The 18,532-nt window shown below is 38.6% G+C and overlaps 1 protein-coding gene across 1 annotated transcript; it reads right to left on the bottom strand.

The window, feature by feature from the left end:
• Positions 1-1,568: 1,568 nt before the first annotated feature.
• Positions 1,569-18,101, bottom strand: LOC112240021 (alpha-amylase). Its single transcript, XM_042308202.1, has 10 exons — positions 18,024-18,101; positions 13,385-13,563; positions 8,394-8,540; positions 7,497-7,694; positions 5,999-6,229; positions 5,378-5,511; positions 4,636-4,758; positions 3,985-4,185; positions 2,437-2,562; positions 1,569-1,810 (listed from the first exon to the last, which is right to left on the bottom strand). Exons 2-10 carry the CDS (start codon positions 13,553-13,555, stop codon positions 1,621-1,623), a joined length of 1,521 nt encoding a protein of 506 aa, XP_042164136.1. The 5' UTR covers positions 13,556-13,563; positions 18,024-18,101; the 3' UTR covers positions 1,569-1,620.
• Between the last annotated feature and the right edge of the window lie 431 nt (positions 18,102-18,532).

Raw genomic sequence — 18,532 nt, 5'->3', positions numbered from 1 at the left:
TCAACAGGACAACGACTGTACACACCTCCAGGCTGTGTAAGGGCTATTTTACCAAGAAGGAGAGTGATGGAGTGCTGCATCAGATGACCTGGCCTCCACAATCACCCGACCTCAACCCAATTGAGATGGTTTGGGATGAGTTGGACTGCAGAGGGAAGGAAAAGCAGCCAACAAGTGCTCAGCATATGTGGGAACTCCTTCAAGACTGTTGGAAAAGCATGCCAGGTGAAGCTGGTTGAGAGGATTCCAAGAGTGTGTAAAGCTGTCATCAAGGCAAAGGATGGCTTGTTTGTTTATCACTTTTTTGGTTACTACATGATTCCATATGTGTTATTTCATAGTTTTGATGTCTTCACTATTATTCTACAATGTGAAAAATAGTCCCAAAAAAAGGAACACCCTTTAATGAGTAGGTGTGTCCAAACCTTTGACTTTTCTACTATACTCCCTTTTCATCCATTGGGGGTTTCTACTCAGCTAATATATGGAATTTCTTTCAGATGGTCATATCAAGGATCATTTAGCTATTGGATTTAGAATATTTGGACCCCTTTAGGTAAAACAAATAATAATGTTTGTCCTATATGCCTCCTCTTGGGGATTTGCAGCGATCAGATAAGATCGACATTGTGGAGAAAGAAGTAAAATACAAACAAACAAAAGAAGTTCTGGGAATCTACAGCCCTCAGAAGGCTTTACAGTTTCACTTGTTAAAGACTGGAGATTTACAATTTATCACAGTAGAATCTCAGGAGAATCTCAGTAGAATCTCAGTAGAATCTCAGTAGAATCTCAGGAGAATCTCAGGAGAATCTCAGTAGAATCTCAGGAGAATCTCAGTAGAATCTCAGTAGAATCTCAGTAGAATCTCAGGAGAATCTCAGGAGAATCTCAGTAGAATCTCAGTGGAATCTCAGTAGAATCTCAGGAGAATCTCAGTAGAATCTCAGTAGAATCTCAGGAGAATCTCAGTAGAATCTCAGTAGAATCTCAGGAGAATCTCAGTAGAATCTCAGTAGAATCTCAGTAGAATCTCAGTAGAATCTCAGGAGAATCTCAGTAGAATCTCAGTGGAATCTCAGTAGAATCTCAGGAGAATCTCAGGAGAATCTCAGTAGAATCTCAGTGGAATCTCAGTAGAATCTCAGTAGAATCTCAGGAGAATCTCAGTAGAATCTCAGTTGAAGCAACAATAATTAGTCAAGATTTTTAGTGCGACTTTGACAAGGGACACGATTCTTCTAGGCCTAATTTGACTGTACTTCGATCATTATAGTTAAGGCACACCATCTTGAGACATGCCTCTCTCAAGCACCAATACTATGTTAGCTTCTCAGTGTTGTACTAATAACCTAATGTCATTGTGACCATCCATTTGCCTAAGTCAACTTAGAAGTGTCAAAGTTAAGGTGTATAGCTTCAACTACTTATGTGTCTATCTCAAATCAAGACAGTTAACCTGCTTCCCTATAAATTAGCAAGCATGTTAAAGGACAACCGCTAAGATAGATTCAGCATTGACCAAGCCTTCACTTAACAGCTAAAACAAAACCAATCCACCACAGAAGTTCAGTTTGCAGTAGATTTTATTGTTTGTTTATGTGTATAGTGTTTGTTTTTTTACAGCTTGGAGTCGGCATGGATCGCCACCATGGGGTCCTCGTCGGTGTTGCTGATCTTGAAGTGGGCGCGACCATCGCCCCCGACGTTGATGGTCTTCCCCGTGCAGCGCTCTCCGTCCCTCTGGCCCGAAATGACATCACAGTAGGCGCCGCCAGGCATGCCAGTATTCAGAGTCACATCCAGGAGCCTGATTGGTTGAAACACAGTAAGTAGAGAGCTAAGAGTGAAGTTGATCTGAATTCAATCAATTAACCACTCAGTCAATCAATCAACCAACCAGTCAACTAATCAGTCAGTCAATCAATCGATTGATCCCTCTGCCAATCAACCAAACCCACCCACCCACCAACCAACAAACTTACCAACCAGTCAGCCAACAAATTAACAAAGGTGTTACAGTATAGACATTATTAACAAAGGTGTTACAGTATATATATTATTAACCAAGGTGTTACAGTATAGACATTATTAACCAAGATGTTACAGTATAGACATTATTAACCAAGGTGTTACAGTATAGACATTATTAACCAAGATGTTACAGTATAGACATTATTAACCAAGATGTTACAGTATAGACATTATTAACCAAGGTGTTACAGTATAGACATTATTAACCAAGGTGTTACAGTATAGACATTATTAACCAAGGTGTTACAGTATAGACATTATTAACCAAGGTGTTACAGTATAGACATTATTAACCAAGATGTTACAGTATATATATTATTAACCAAGGTGTTACAGTATAGACATTATTAACCAAGATGTTACAGTATAGACATTATTAACAAAGGTGTTACAGTATATTACCAGTCGTCGTTGTTGAAGACAATGAAGCCACGGTTACCGCGTCCAAAGGCCACCTGGTTGTCTCCATTATCCCACCAGTTGGAATGGGGCTGTCCGTTCACCACGTTACGGAAGGTAGCCATGTTCCTACACAGACAGAAGACAAAGAGGGAATCTATTACCGTGGTTATTTTTTCTTCTGCAGAACAGCAACAACCAAAACTGTTCCTAGTAGCTACGGTCCGTGTAATGAACGGTGAATAACTGACAGGTGTATTAAATCGAGCACACGGTCATGCATTCTCCATAGACAAACATTGGCAGCAGAACACTGAAGAGCTAAGTGTCTATCACGTGGCGCTGTCATAATATGCCACCTTTCCAACAAGTCAGTTTGTAAAATTGAAATTCTACATCTACATAGGTATTTACACAGTAGTTTGTTGAAGCACCTTTAGCAGTGATTACAGCCTCGAGTCTTCTTGGGTATGACGCTACAAGCTTGGCACGCTTGTAATTGGGGAGTTTCTACCATTCTTCTCGGCAGATCCTCTCAAGTTCTGTCCAGTTGTACGGGAGCGTCACTGCGCAACTATTTTCAAGTTCTCCTATCTCCACAGAGGAACTCTGGAGCTCTGTCAGAGTGACCATCAAGTTCCTTCTCCCCCGATTGCTAAGTTTGGCCGGGCAGCTCTAGGAAGAGTCTTGATAGTTGCAAACGTCTTCCGTTTAAGAATGATGGAGGCCACTGTGTACTTGGGAACCTTCAATATTGCAGAAATTGTTTGGTACCCTTCCCCGGATCTGTGCCTCAACACAATCCTGTCTCGGAGCTCTACAGACCATTCCTTTGACCTCATGACTTGGTTTTTGCTCTGACATTTTTTTGTCAACTGTGGGACCTTATATAGACAGGTGTGTGCCTTTCCAAATCATGTCCAGTCAATTGAATTTACACACAGGTGGACTCCAATCAGGTTGTAGAAACATCTCATGGACGATCAATGGACGATCAATGGAAACAGGATGCACCTGAGCTCAATGTTGAGTCTCATAGTAAAAGGTCTGAATACTTATGTAAATAAGGTGTTTTTGTTTCTAAAAACCTGTTTTCACTTTGTCATCGTGGGGTACTATGTGTAGATTGATGAGATATATATTTTTTATATATATGCATTTTAGAATAATGCTATAAAGTAACAAAATGTGGAAAAAAAGTAAAGGGGTCTGAATACTTTCCCAATTACACAGTCAGCCCAATTCTGATCTTTTTGAGATACCACAAGCCGTCCTCCCTAAATTAATGTTTTTTTTTAACTAGGCAAGTTAGTTAATTAAGAACAAATTCTTATTTTCAATGACAGCCTAGCAACAGTGGGTTAACTGCCTTGTTCAGGGGCAGATTGACAGATTTGTTTATTTTTTACCTTGTCAGCTCGGGGATTTGAACTGGCTTCCTTTCGGTTAAAAAGTCCAATGCTCTAACCACTAGGCTAACCGCCTCCCCAATGTGCCACAAACATCCTGTGATATACATCAATACCTGCCTTTGTTCGCTGTAGGACTTACGTAATCTGGCGCCACCTGTGCTCACACACCCATCCGTCTCCACAGGTGTCGTCAGCGTTTACATGGACATCCTTGGTGGATCCATCTTCGTGGCTGGGAGGGCCCTGCCAGTCATCAGCGCGGTTCCAACGGAAGGAGGACATCACACGGGCCACTCCGTAGGGATGGGCAAGCATGTAGGCCACGGCCATCTTGTACATCCTGCAGGAGAGTCAACAAATGGTTTCTTTTCATAATTGTTATTTTTCTGTTAATCATGCATTGATGTCATCGGGGGAGGGGGGAGGGGGGGGAGGGGTCATAAAATATGGGGGAAGGAAGTAATGTATGTTGTTAAAATGGAAGTTTAAAAGGGGTAATTTTCCTGAAGATAAATTGTGTACTTCCTTCAGCTGTCATAAAATATGTTTACAGTAGTGGAAGAAGTTTAAAAGGAAGGAAGTAATGTATGTTATTAAAATGAAGAAGTTTAAAAGGAAGGAAGTAATGTATGTTGTTAAAATGAAGAAGTTTAAAAGGAAGGAAGTAATGTATGTTATTAAAATGAAGAAGTTTAAAAGGAAGGAAGTAATGTATGTTGTTCACATGGATATTGGCAAAGTTGCATAGTGAAAGATTTGGATGTAAGAGAGAGGTGTAGTGAGAGGGTACCTGGCGTCCCAGAAGGTGAGTATGGCGTTTCCACCTCCTCCATGACCTCTCTGGTTGTCATGGTTATCAATAAACACAAGAGCATTGCTGTCGGGCATGAAGCCCCAGCCCTCACCCCAGTTCCTGGAATACACACATCGAAATGATTTAGGAAGATGACAAAGTTGACAAATTCACACACTTTGGCTACTTACAAAATACACATACATCAACTGTATCTTTGAAATATTCACAAACACAATGATAAGTGTTTATAAAAGTTATATTATGAGTTTGTATTTAATGATGTATTAAATGAGTTTGTAACTTATGAGGAAATTAGTTAAAGTGCCACTCCACCTCATTTGACACCAGATTTACTGAAAAAAGCACATGTCAATAGGTGGCACAGGTATCCTCATGACATGGCACAAGTGAATGGGGGGAGGGGGGGATTTCCTCTTTAGTTATCTATTGCTCCTGTATTGTTCCTCAAGCAAAGGGGGGAGGCTGATGACATCATGTCAGACCATTAGACCATCAGACCAACTCTGAATGGACGATGTCTTTAAGTAGATTTCTTTACCCGCTTAAGTGCGTGGACATCACTGCATTTATACTTCAGATATTGTTTATCAACAGAAAAAAGTTCAGAAATAGCCGGAGTCCATCTTTAATGAGTTGTTTGCTTGTTGAATAAGAGCATCTGCTAAATTATTACAATGAAAATGTACAATGTTAACTCATGTTAATCATATCTTACTTGGTGTAAGACAGCTTTTCTCCATTCCACTTGCGGAATACATTTCCGATTTTGGCTCCATATTTGAACTCAGTGACTCTGCCTAAGGGGAAGTACTCTGAGGTCTGGATGGCCTCGCCACCCATGTCGATAACCTAAACGGAATCAATGAAGAAAAAATGAGCACTGTTGACGACATACATTTAACCCCATAATGACATCACAATACCCCATAATGACATCACAATACTCCATAATGACATCACAATACCCCATAATGACATCACAATACACCCATGTCGATAACCTAAACGGAATCAATGAAGAAAAAATGAGCACTGTTGAATATACATTTAACCCCATAATGACATCACAATACTCCATAATGACATCACAATACCCCATAATGACATCACAATACACCCATGTCGATAACCTAAACGGAATCAATGAAGAAACAATGAGCACTGTTGAGACATTAACAAATGGAGATGCCAAGACTGAGTAAGAGGATGGTAGATGGTACGTCTACATGTTATGGAACACAAACTGATTTGATTCAGTCCTATATAGACGTTTTTCCGATGCTCAAAGCAATTATATTGTGTGTTTGGGGGAGGGGGCTAGTATAGTTTTAATTACCTCCTGGAACAGGAAGGGTCTGGATCCCCCGTTGAACCAGCGGGTGTTGAGGTTGTGCAGACCTCCGTAGATGACAGTAAGGTCGCCGGGCCACATGTGTTTACTGGCATCCACTCTGAACCCGGCCACTCCCATGTCGATCAGCTTGTTCATGTAGTCGGCCACCTTTTCTCTGACATAGTTTTTCTCTAGGGCGAGATCCAGCAGACTCACCAGACGACAATCACGCACCTGGGGATGGAACAAAACGTTACGTAAGCTGATTATCGGAATTTGTCCGTTACCAACTTGAAAGAGTGACAGTGTGAAAGTATCACAATAACACACATTGCATTGTATCACACAAGTAAAACAGCACACTTGAATAAATTTAGACTTAAAAGAAGTTTGTTTCCCAATGTTAAAGACTACTCCTATAGGTGGTCTTAATGAAGACCACTATTCAGCATGTCCACAAAAAGAGAAACATTATTTTGTGAAATTGTGTAAAAATTGCCTGACCTTCAGCTAGCAAGGTTTCTGAGAGGTAGGACCGCACCAAGGGTTAACATAATGTGTGTTGTCTCTTCGTGTGCAGGGCAAAAAAAATAAAAAATTCAACTAGCAGACTTCCTAATTAAAAGTACACAACTCAAAACGAACCACGCTACAAACTGTAAAAAATAAAATAAATACGATCTGCAATAATAATGTGTGTACTGAGTCATACCTTGTTGATATCATTGTAATTTAGTGTTTACTGAGTCATACCTGGTTGATATCATTGTAATTTAGTGTTTACTGAGTCATACCTGGTTGATATCATTGTAATTTAGTGTGTACTGAGTCATACCTGGTTGATATCAATAATAATTTAGTGTTTACTGAGTCATACCTGGTTGATATCAATAATAATTTAGTGTTTACTGAGTCATACCTGGTTGATATCAATAATAATTTAGTGTGTACTGAGTCATACCTGGTTGATATCATTGTAATTTAGTGTTTACTGAGTCATACCTGGTTGATATCATTGTAATTTAGTGTTTACTGAGTCATACCTGGTTGATATCATTGTAATTTAGTGTGTACTGAGTCATACCTGGTTGATATCAATAATAATTTAGTGTGTACTGAGTCATACCTGGTTGATATCATTGTAATTTAGTGTTTACTGAGTCATACCTGGTTGATATCAATGATAATTTAGTGTTTACTGAGTCATACCTGGTTGATATCAATAATAATTTAGTGTTTACTGAGTCATACCTGGTTGATATCAATAATAATTTAGTGTGTACTGAGTCATACCTGGTTGATATCAATAATAATTTAGTGTTTACTGAGTCATACCTGGTTGATATCAATAATAATTTAGTGTGTACTGAGTCATACCTGGTTGATATCAATAATAATTTAGTGTGTACTGAGTCATACCTGGTTGATATCATTGTAATTTAGTGTGTACTGAGTCATACCTGGTTGATATCATTGTAATTTAGTGTTTACGGAGTCATACCTGGTTGATATCATTGTAATTCTCGATGTCTCCGCTGGCAGATTTGCACTTGCCTTCGTTGAAATCAAAGCCACTGAAGGGAATGGAAGGGAAGTCCATCTTTTTGGCACTGAAATAGGTTCCACAGGTAGAGTGGGTTCCCTCTCCGCCTCCAGCTGCACACATGTGGTTGATGACGGCATCAACGTAGATGTTAACCTGGGAATATTAGGAGAGAGGTTTTAGTGTCACAAGAAAACTGAACAGGACATAGATCTGGAGGAAGGATTTTAACTGTTGGTTCTGTCGGTTTGGTTTGTTGTTAGACCATCAGTTAAACTTGGTTCTGTCGGGTTTGGTTTGTTGTTAGACCATCAGTTAAACTTGGTTCTGTCGGGTTTGGTTTGTTGTTAGACCATCAGTTAAACTTGGTTCTGTCAGTTTGGTTTGTTTGTTGTTAGACCATCAGTTAAACTTGGTTCTGTCAGTTTGGTTTGTTGTTAGACCATCAGTTAAACTTGGTCCTGTCGGTTTGGTTTGTTGTTAGACCATCAGTTAAACTTGGTTCTGTCGGTTTGGTTTGTTGTTAGACCATCAGTTAAACTTGGTTCTGTCGGTTTGGTTTGTTGTTAGACCATCAGTTAAACTTGGTTCTGTCGGTTTGGTTAAGAGTTGGTAGACCATCAGTTAAACTTGGTTCCGTCGGTGTGGTTAAGAGTTGGTAGACCATCAGTTAAACTTGGTTCTGTTGGGTCGGTAGTATGAGTATGATGGTATTTTTTTAAAGTTCTGTGTGTTTGTGGGAGCAGAGTAGGAGATAAAGTATCCTACTTAACCCCTAGCAGTGGACTTGTATGACGATATGAAGTTTGTCTTGTTCATGATCACGCGTGTGTTGTTTTTATTATTGTTGTTTACCCCAACGTTGTTGCATCTGGTAATCATGTCTCTGAGCTCGCTCTCATTTCCTGATCTGGAACACAGGTTGTAGCTGATTGGCTGGTACCGCTCCCACCATGGTCTCCACGGGCTGGTCAACAAAACACTCTCAGTAGGAGGAGAGATCTAAGGGGAAGAGGCAACAGCATAGGTACATTTCTAACTCAAAAAACATCTCAGGGCGCGGCAACCATGAAGCAGAATCAGTGGGTTAGCCAGTCTTCTTTAAAAAACAACAGTTAACATCGATATGTGTTTTTGGATATATCTATATACATAAATGAAGATGTGCATTCCGTATCTGTTACTCTCTATATATCTGTATCTATTACTTTCTAAATATCTGTATCTATTACTCTATATATACAGTATCTGTATTTATTGCACTATATATTTCTGTATTTATTACTCTCTCTCTCTCTCTCTCTCTACACACATATATATATATTTGTATATATTACTCTCTCTATATATAAATATCTGTATATATTACTATCTCTCTATATATCTGTATCTATTATTCTCTCTCTCTCTCTATATATATATATATATGTATATATATATATATATATATTACTCTCTATATATTTCTGTATCTATTACTCTGTATATATATACCTGTATCTATTATTCTCTCTCTCTATATATATATATATGTATATATATATCTGTATATATTTATATCTGTATCTATTACTCTGTATATATATACCTGTATCTATTACTCTGTGTATATATATATATCTGTGTATATTACTCTGTATGCATATATCTGTATCTATAACTCTCTCTATACATATCTGTATCTATTACTCTATATATATATATATATGTGTATATTACTCTGTATGTATGTATCTGTATCTATTACTCTCTCTATACATATCTGTATCTATTATTCTGTATATATATATATGTGTGTATATTACTCTGTATGTATATATCTGTATCTATTATTCTGTATATATATATATATGTGTATATTACTCTGTATGTATATATCTGTATATATATATGTGTATATTACTCTGTATGTATATATCTGTATCTATTATTCTGTATATATATATATATATATATGTGTGTATATTACTCTGTATGTATATATCTGTATCTATTATTCTGTATATATATATATATATATATATATATATATATATATATATATATATATATATATATTACTCTGTGTATATATACAGTGCCTTGCGAAAGTATTCGGCCCCCTTGAACTTTGCGACCTTTTGCCACATTTCAGGCTTCAAACATAAAGATATAAAACTGTATTTTTTGTGAAGAATCAACAACAAGTGGGACACAATCATGAAGTGGAACGACATTTATTGGATATTTCAAACTTTTTAACAAATCAAAAACGGAAAAATTGGGCGTGCAAAATTATTCAGCCCCTTTACTTTCAGTGCAGCAAACTCTCTCCAGAAGTTCAGTGAGGATCTCTGAATGATCCAATGTTGACCTAAATGACTAATGATGATAAATACAATCCACCTGTGTGTAATCAAGTCTCCGTATAAATGCACCTGCACTGTGATAGTCTCAGAGGTCCGTTAAAAGCGCAGAGAGCATCATGAAGAACAAGGAACACACCAGGCAGGTCCGAGATACTGTTGTGAAGAAGTTTAAAGCCGGATTTGGATACAAAAAGATTTCCCAAGCTTTAAACATCCCAAGGAGCACTGTGCAAGCGATAATATTGAAATGGAAGGAGTATCAGACCACTGCAAATCTACCAAGACCTGGCCGTCCCTCTAAACTTTCAGCTCATACAAGGAGAAGACTGATCAGAGATGCAGCCAAGAGGCCCATGATCACTCTGGATGAACTGCAGAGATCTACAGCTGAGGTGGGAGACTCTGTCCATAGGACAACAATCAGTCGTATATTGCACAAATCTGGCCTTTATGGAAGAGTGGCAAGAAGAAAGCCATTTCTTAAAGAGATCCATAAAAAGTGTTGTTTAAAGTTTGCCACAAGCCACCTGGGAGACACACCAAACATGTGGAAGAAGGTGCTCTGGTCAGATGAAACCAAAATTGAAATTTTTGGCAACAATGCAAAACGTTATGTTTGGCGTAAAAGCAACACAGCTCATCACCCTGAACACACCATCCCCACTGTCAAACATGGTGGTGGCAGCATCATGGTTTGGGCCTGCTTTTCTTCAGCAGGGACAGGGAAGATGTTTAAAATTGATGGGAAGATGGATGGAGCCAAATACAGGACCATTCTGGAAGAAAACCTGATGGAGTCTGCAAAAGACCTGAGACTGGGACGGAGATTTGTCTTCCAACAAGACAATGATCCAAAACATAAAGCAAAGTCTACAATGGAATGGTTCAAAAATAAACATATCCAGGTGTTAGAATGGCCAAGTCAAAGTCCAGACCTGAATCCAATCGAGAATCTGTGGAAAGAACTGAAAACTGCTGTTCACAAATGCTCTCGATCCAACCTCACTGAGCTCGAGCTGTTTTGCAAGGAGGAATGGGAAAAAAATTCAGTCTCTCGATGTGCAAAACTGATAGAGACATACCCCAAGCGACTTACAGCTGTAATCGCAGCAAAAGGTGGCGCTACAAAGTATTAGCTTAAGGGGGCTGAATAATTTTGCACGCCCAATTTTTCAGTTTTTGATTTGTTAAAAAAGTTTGAAATATCCAATAAATGTCATTCCACTTCATGATTGTGTCCCACTTGTTGTTGATTCTTCACAAAAAAATACAGTTTTATATCTTTGTTTGAAGCCTGAAATGTGGCAAAAGGTCGCAAAGTTCAAGGGGGCCGAATACTTTCACAAGGCACTGTATATATATGTGTATATTACTCTGTATGTATATACCTGTATCTATTACTCTGTATATATATATATATATATATATCTGCGTATATTTATCTGTATGTATATATCTGTATATATTATTCTGTATGTATATATCTGTATCTATTATTCTGTATGTATATATCTGTATCTATTATTCTGTATGTATATATCTGTATCTATTATTCTGTATGTATATATCTGTATCTATTATTCTGTATATATATATATATATGTATCTTATACTATTGCAACTGTGGTATGTGCTCATAATGTTTGCTAAAATGAAGACACTAACCAGGTTTCCATCCAACCCTTTTCTGCGAGTAAAGTATGTTGGGTAAAAAACAATTCAAAACATGCCTGATGGAAACAACATATTTGTCTGTAAGACTTTCCAAATGTCGACCAAACAAAATACGTTAGACAAGGTGGGATCTTTTTGTGTCTGTAAAAAGGAATTATCAGAGAAATGGTTGTGGAAAAGTCTATATTATTATATAATAACCATCATATTTAAGTAATGTTGGCGTCATGCGATGATATGGTGTGTGGTCGTCCCACTACGACTAGGGAAAGCAGGCAGTTTATTAGTCTACAGATGATATTACTGTACAGGATGGTGAAAGTGCACGGTGACGAGCTTGATGCTCCTTTTTATTGAGTGTCTTATTCTAAACCCTGGGGTAGGAGAACAACAGCCATGGTGAGTACATTAGGATAAACCCTGGGCCTGGAGAACAACATCCATGGTGAGTACATTAGGATAAACCCTGGGCCTGGAGAACAACATCCATGGTGAGTACATTAGGATAAACCCTGGGGTAGGAGAACAACAATCATGGTGAGTACATTAGGATAAACCCTGGGGTAGGAGAACAACATCCATGGTGAGTACATTAGGATAAACCCTGGGGTAGGAGAACAGCAACCATGGTGAGTACATTAGGATAAACCCTGGGGCTGGAGAACAACAACCATGGTGAGTACAGTAGGATAAACCCTGGGCCTGGAGAATAACAACTATGGTGAGTACATTAGGATAAACCCTGGGCCTGGAGAACAACAACTATGGTGAGTACATTAAGATAAACCCTGGGCCTGGAGAAAACAACCATGGTGAGTACAGTAGGATAAACCCTGGGCTTGGAGAACAACATCCATGGTGAGTACATTAGGATAAACCCTGGGGTAGGAGAACAACAGCCATGGTGAGTACAGTAGGATAAACTCTGGGCCTGGAGAACAACAACTAGGTTGAGTACAGTAGGATAAACCCTGGGCCTGGAGAACAACAACTATGGTGAGTACAGTAGGATAAACCCTGGGCCTGGAGAACAACAACTATGGTGAGTACAGTAGGATAAACTCTGGGCCTGGAAAACAACAACCATGGTGAGTACATTAGGATAAACCCTGGGGTAGGAGAACAACAACCATGGTGAGTACAGTAGGATAAACTCTGGGCCTGGAGAACAACAACTAGGTTGAGTACATTAGGATAAACCCTGGGCCTGAAGAACAACAACTATGGTGAGTACAGTAGGATAAACTCTGGGCCTGGAGAACAACAACTATGGTGAGTACAGTAGGATAAACCCTGGGCCTGGAGAACAACAACTATGGTGAGTACAGTAGGATAAACTCTGGGCCTGGAAAACAACAACCATGGTGAGTACAGTAGGATAAACCCTGGGCCTGGAGAACAACAACTATGGTGAGTACAGTAGGATAAACCCTGGGGTAGGAGAACAACAACTATGGTGAGTACATTAGGATAAACCCTGGGCCTGGAGAACAACAACCATGGTGAGTACAGTAGGATAAACCCTTGGCCTGGAGAACAACAACTATGGTGAGTACAGTAGGATAAACCCTGGGCCTGGAGAACAACAACTATGGTGAGTACAGTAGGATCAACCCTGGGCCTGGAGAACAACAACCATGGTGAGTACAGTAGGATAAACCCTGGGCCTGGAGAACAACAACTATGGTGAGTACAGTAGGATAAACCCTGGGCCTGGAGAACAACAACCATGGTGAGTACATTAGGATGAACCCTGGGGATGGAGTCTTTCTTGACCAGTTGACCTAAACAGGAAAAACTTCTCCATTCTCCAACAGTACATACCTGAACTCCAGCGTATCCTTTGGGAGCCAGGAACCTCTCACACTCAGCCGCGATGTCGTTCCACTTCCACTCAAACAGGTGGACGATGGCCTGCCTGCCGTGCTTGGCATGGGGATTGTTGAAAGCCTGGCTCAGCCCCAGCAGGGCCAACAGAACTAGATACCTCATCATGTCTATCCCTGGTCGAGATAGAAAAAAAAAGAATCAGACAACAAACTGGAGATTTGACACCCGATATATATACAGAGCGTAGACGTCTGACCATTCAGGCTATGGCCAATGATAGGGCGTATTATGTTTCTGTAAAGATTCCACATGTGTTTATCTACAATGTCAAGGGCAGTGTAAAAGCAGGTGTGTGGTGTCAAGTCTTACTCACGATTGAAGTAACCTACAGAGTTTTCCTTCCACAAATAGAAGAGTGAAAAATACCTCTGGCATACTGAGATCTGCATTACCTGAATTACACTCTAAGAAAAAAAAGGGTTCTTTGCTGAGGGATAGGGTTCTACCAAGAACTGGTTTGATCTGAAGAACATTTTTTGGAAGACAAGGCTTATTTGTAAGGCAAAGGGTTCTACATAGAACCTTTAATATTCTTAGAACTATTTCTGGAAGAAAGGGTTCTTTGATGATTTGTTGGAAGGCAAGAAGTGTTCTACATAGAATCATATATCATATTTCCCAGCATGCTCTATTGCAGGGAGATTCTCAGAATTGTTTGTTTCACAGTAATATCTGTGTTTTTGCATGTACATTGATTTGTTTATTAATTTTATGCTACACAAAAATAAACATTGTTTTCTAAACTAATCCAATCTGTTAGTAGTTAGATTTCTTGTACCCGTTATTGAGATGGTTGACCCAGTTTAGATGATTGAGGTAGGTTCAGAAGTCAATCTTTTCTACACTTGCATTCATTCTGAATGAAGACTGCAGGTAAATTAACAATTCCACTTGTTGAATATCCTAAATTCTGTCTGGATTCAAATAGAATATACGCATCACTTTGCAAGCCAACATAATGTGACTTTCAGGCCTTTTGTGGCCTGTAACTCCACCATGTTAGGGTATAACTAGGCTATCTCAAAGAAAGGCCTTAATGATATATGTAATGTATTGTCATAAATAATTAGATTGGAAAAGGCTGGTGGAACAGTTCAATGAATACCCCTCCAAAGATAAAAAGGGGTCGTTGGTAGAACCCTTCATAGACGGTTCTAGGAATAACCTTTAGATGTTAACGTGGTTCTTGGTAGAACCCTTCATAGACGGTTCTAGGAATAACCTTTAGATGTTAACTTGGTTTTTGGTAGAACCCTTCATAGACGGTTCTAGGAATAACCTTTAGATGTTAACGTGGTTCTTGGTAGAACCCTTCATAGACGCTTCTAGGAATAACCTTTAGATGATAACGTGGTTCTTGGTAGAAACCTTCATAGACGGTTCTAGGAATAATCTTTAGATGATAACATGGTTCTTGGTAGAACCTGTAATGACGTGGCCATTTCTGGGTGTAGATCATGGCTGACCCCCTCCCCTCTCACTCTCTCTCTCCTAAACCAGGTTTAGTACCTCAGGTCATAAATGCAGGGTAGAAACTGCCATGCAGTATGGAGGTAGAGAGCCTAGAAAGAACAACGGAAGACCACAAACTCCTAATTAAAGTCCTAATTAAACAGCGTTCCTACTTTTGGGAATGTGTGAATGGTCTGTGGACGCTTAAGGGACAGTTATGATGAGTGTGTTTCATTTGGTGACCTCATGAAGGACAGGAAACACACATAACTGTATCTCTTAAAGTGTACATTTCCCAGCTGTCAGGTTTACATCTACATATTGTGAAACATATGTGATTAAACCTGAAACTATTTTTGAAAAGATGTAATGTGATGTTAATTAATTCTTGTAGGATAGGGGACGCTTGTGTCCCACTTGGCCAAAAGCTAGGGAAAATGCAGCGAGGCAAATTAAAATAAAATGATATAAAAATCTAACTTTCATTGAATTAAATTAAAATAAAATGATATGAAACTCAAACTGTCATTAAATCACACATATATGATACTGAATTAAAGCTACACTCGTTGTGAATCCAGCCAACATGTCAGATTGTAAAAAGGCTTTTCGGCGAAAGCATAAGAAGCTATTATCTGATGATAGCACAACAGTAAACAAAGAGAGTAGCATATTTCAACCCTGCAGGCGCTACACAAAACGCAGAAATAAAATATAAAACATGCCTTACCTTTGACGAGCTTCTTTTGTTGGCACTCCAATATGTCCCATAAACATCACAAATGGTCCTTTTGTTCGATTAATTCCATCCATATATATCCAAAATGTCCATTTATTTGGCACGTTTGATCCAGAAAAAAATCAGCTTCCAATTTGCGCAACGTCACTACAAAATATTTCAAAAGTTACCTGTAAACTTTGCCAAAACATTTCAAACTACTTTTGTAATACAACTTTAGGTGTTTTTAAACATTAATAATCGATCAAATTGAAGACGGGATGATCTGTGTTCAATACAGGAAGACAACAAACCAACACCACTTTTCAAGTCTTGCGCAACTCTCAACAGTGTTCAATTCCAAGATGGCCGTACTTCTTCATTGCACAAAGGAATAACCTCAACCAAATTTCAAAGTGACATCCAGTGGATGCGGTAGGAACTGAAAACAAGCTCCTAAGAAATATCGTTTCCCAATTCACTGAACAGACAGAGGCCCCAAAAAACAACATCTGAATGGTTAGTCCTCGGAGATTTGCCTGCTACATAAGTTCTGTTATACTCACAGACATGATTCAAACAGTTTTGGAAACTTCAGAGTGTTTTATATTCAAATATACTAATACTATGCATATCTTATATTCTTGGCATGAGTAGCAGGAAGTTGAAATTGGGCACGCTATTTATCCAAAATTGAAAATGCTGCCCCCTATCATTTAGAGGTTTTAACCTTGTAAATGAAAGTATGGGTTTTTTCATATAAATTTAACCAAATCAATGGTCAAGCCAACATGAGCATAGACATTACATCGGCTTCATGCCCTTTTCTATTGAAATGGATAAAACCCACTGCTGGTGAAATTCACACCATACCACACAAGCTAAGGTTGCAAATTGTTGAATTTCTAAGACCAAAACATGCCGGGTGACGCTGGTGTGTGCAGTGGTTTAAACTACAACTCTACCAAAGGACAAGACGATACCACGTGGAGCATTGGCAACTCGGATGGAAATGGTTAAACTCTGAGACTGTCGATCACTACAGAATAAGATCAAATCTTAGATCTATAATTACTAGTCCGCAGCTAGAAATGACATAAGTCTAGAACGAGAATACAGACAACCGCCGAAGCATCTATTCTATGAGAACATTTCTGAATGGAACTCTGAAGTACCCATTCTAACCACCTACAACCACAAAAGACTTAAATGAAAGTTAACCAGAGACTCAGATGAACCCTACCGGACGATCGAGATTCCAACAGAGGAGACAACAATGACATACAGGTGTAAATATATATACATTGCAATTATTCTCGAATGAGCGGCTGTTCATATGCAAAGGATTAGCATTTCAATGAATATAATTATAGACTGTGTGTAGTGTATCCACTTTCTCAGTCCCACCCCATTCCTTTTATCTACCAAGTTGTCATATCGACTTGGTCCACTAGGGACTTTTCTTTGTATCATGAAGCAACCCAATGTACTAATTGTGTGTGTTTTCATGTTTTTCTGTGATTTGTTTAGTTAGTAAATAAAAAATTAAGACATCTTGTATATTGCTGAATCATAATTTATGGGTTCGTGCAGATGACCAAGAATTTAACGACGTTTGGAATGAGACTAACAAGGTAATGATAAAACATTAATGAGACTAATCGATCAGATATTAAAATATCTGAAGAGTTATATTCTGAAAATTATAACTCTGTAAGTCAACATTTTCCATGTTGCCCCGACTTCCTAGTTAAATAAGTTGACCATTATTAGTTAAATCACGTAATAACAATTACAAATAGAGAATTGATTTGATAAAATAACAGTCTTCACATTCAATGACAGCAAAGACACGACAAACCCTTCATAGACGGTTCTAAGAAGAACCTTTACATGATAACATGGTTCTAGGCAGAACCATATTACAGGGAGTTATTTGAAGAACCCTACATAGAGGGTTCTAGATATAAACCCTCAGCCAAATGACAAAATATGCGACAATACTACACTGTGTTTCAAGTAGCAAAAGAAACAGTAGTAATTGATGATGGTTGTAAGAGATTTTGTGTAATTTGTATTCATAGAAGGGACACAGATGCCTTTTCTACACTCTTAGAAAAAAGCTTAAAAAAGGGTTCTACGGCTGTCCCCTTTTTGGTTCCAGGTAGAACCCTTTTGGTTCAAAGTGGAACCTTTTAGCTTCTACATGGAACTCAAAATAGTTCTACCCAGAACCAGAACCAGAACCAGAAAGGGTTCTTCAAAGGGTTCTCTAATGGGGACCAAAGGATCCTTTTAGGTTTTAAATAGCACCTTTTTTTCCTAAGAGTTTAGGTCATGAAAGCTATGTTAAATATTCTTACAAAAAAAGGAAACACTGAATAATTTCAGCTGCAACCTTACCTTGTGTATAGCCCTGTTGTGAACCGAGATATATTGTAATATTTGCTAAATAGCCAGCGAATGGTGCAACAGTTTGTCAGAGCTAGCATTTGTTTTGCCACTATAAAATCAATAGCTGAAATGGATATCTGAGATTGCAACATTTGATCTAGTGGAAGGAACACCTCACTGTCAATATAATAAAAAAGAAAAAAACAACATCTAACATTTACAGCGATTATAAACTACAAATGTATAGATACATGTAACTATAGATCATAGAGATGTTATAGACAGACATATTAATTCAGTGTTCATAGTGTTTAGGATGTACTGATTTAGAATTGCTTGAAATAGTCATCTGTCGTATACCTATTTAGAGTGTGTGTGTGTGTTCGTGTGCGTGTGTGTGTGTGTGTGTGTGTGTGTGTGTGTGTGTGTGTGTGTGTACTGGTTTTCCAACCAACAACACTATACTCGAGATAGCATGCCAATTCTGATAGAAATTAAAAATGTCAGGGGGCTCAATC

Source organism: Oncorhynchus tshawytscha, linkage group LG28, assembly GCF_018296145.1.
Source record: "Oncorhynchus tshawytscha isolate Ot180627B linkage group LG28, Otsh_v2.0, whole genome shotgun sequence".
Taxonomy (NCBI): Eukaryota; Metazoa; Chordata; class Actinopteri; order Salmoniformes; family Salmonidae; genus Oncorhynchus; species Oncorhynchus tshawytscha.
This window is presented reverse-complemented; position numbering and strand designations above follow the sequence as displayed.

Excerpts from the sequence above, each read along its gene's own strand:
- LOC112240021 (XM_042308202.1), bottom strand. The coding sequence starts at position 13,555 with ATGATGAGGTATCTAGTTCTGTTGGCCCTGCTGGGGCTGAGCCAGGCT. Across the intron at positions 6,230-7,496 it reads ATTACAATGATATCAACCAG|GTGCGTGATTGTCGTCTGGT; the intron begins GTATGACTCCGT and ends TTCCATCCCCAG. Across the intron at positions 4,759-5,377 it reads GAAAAGCTGTCTTACACCAA|GAACTGGGGTGAGGGCTGGG; the intron begins GTAAGATATGAT and ends TGTGTATTCCAG.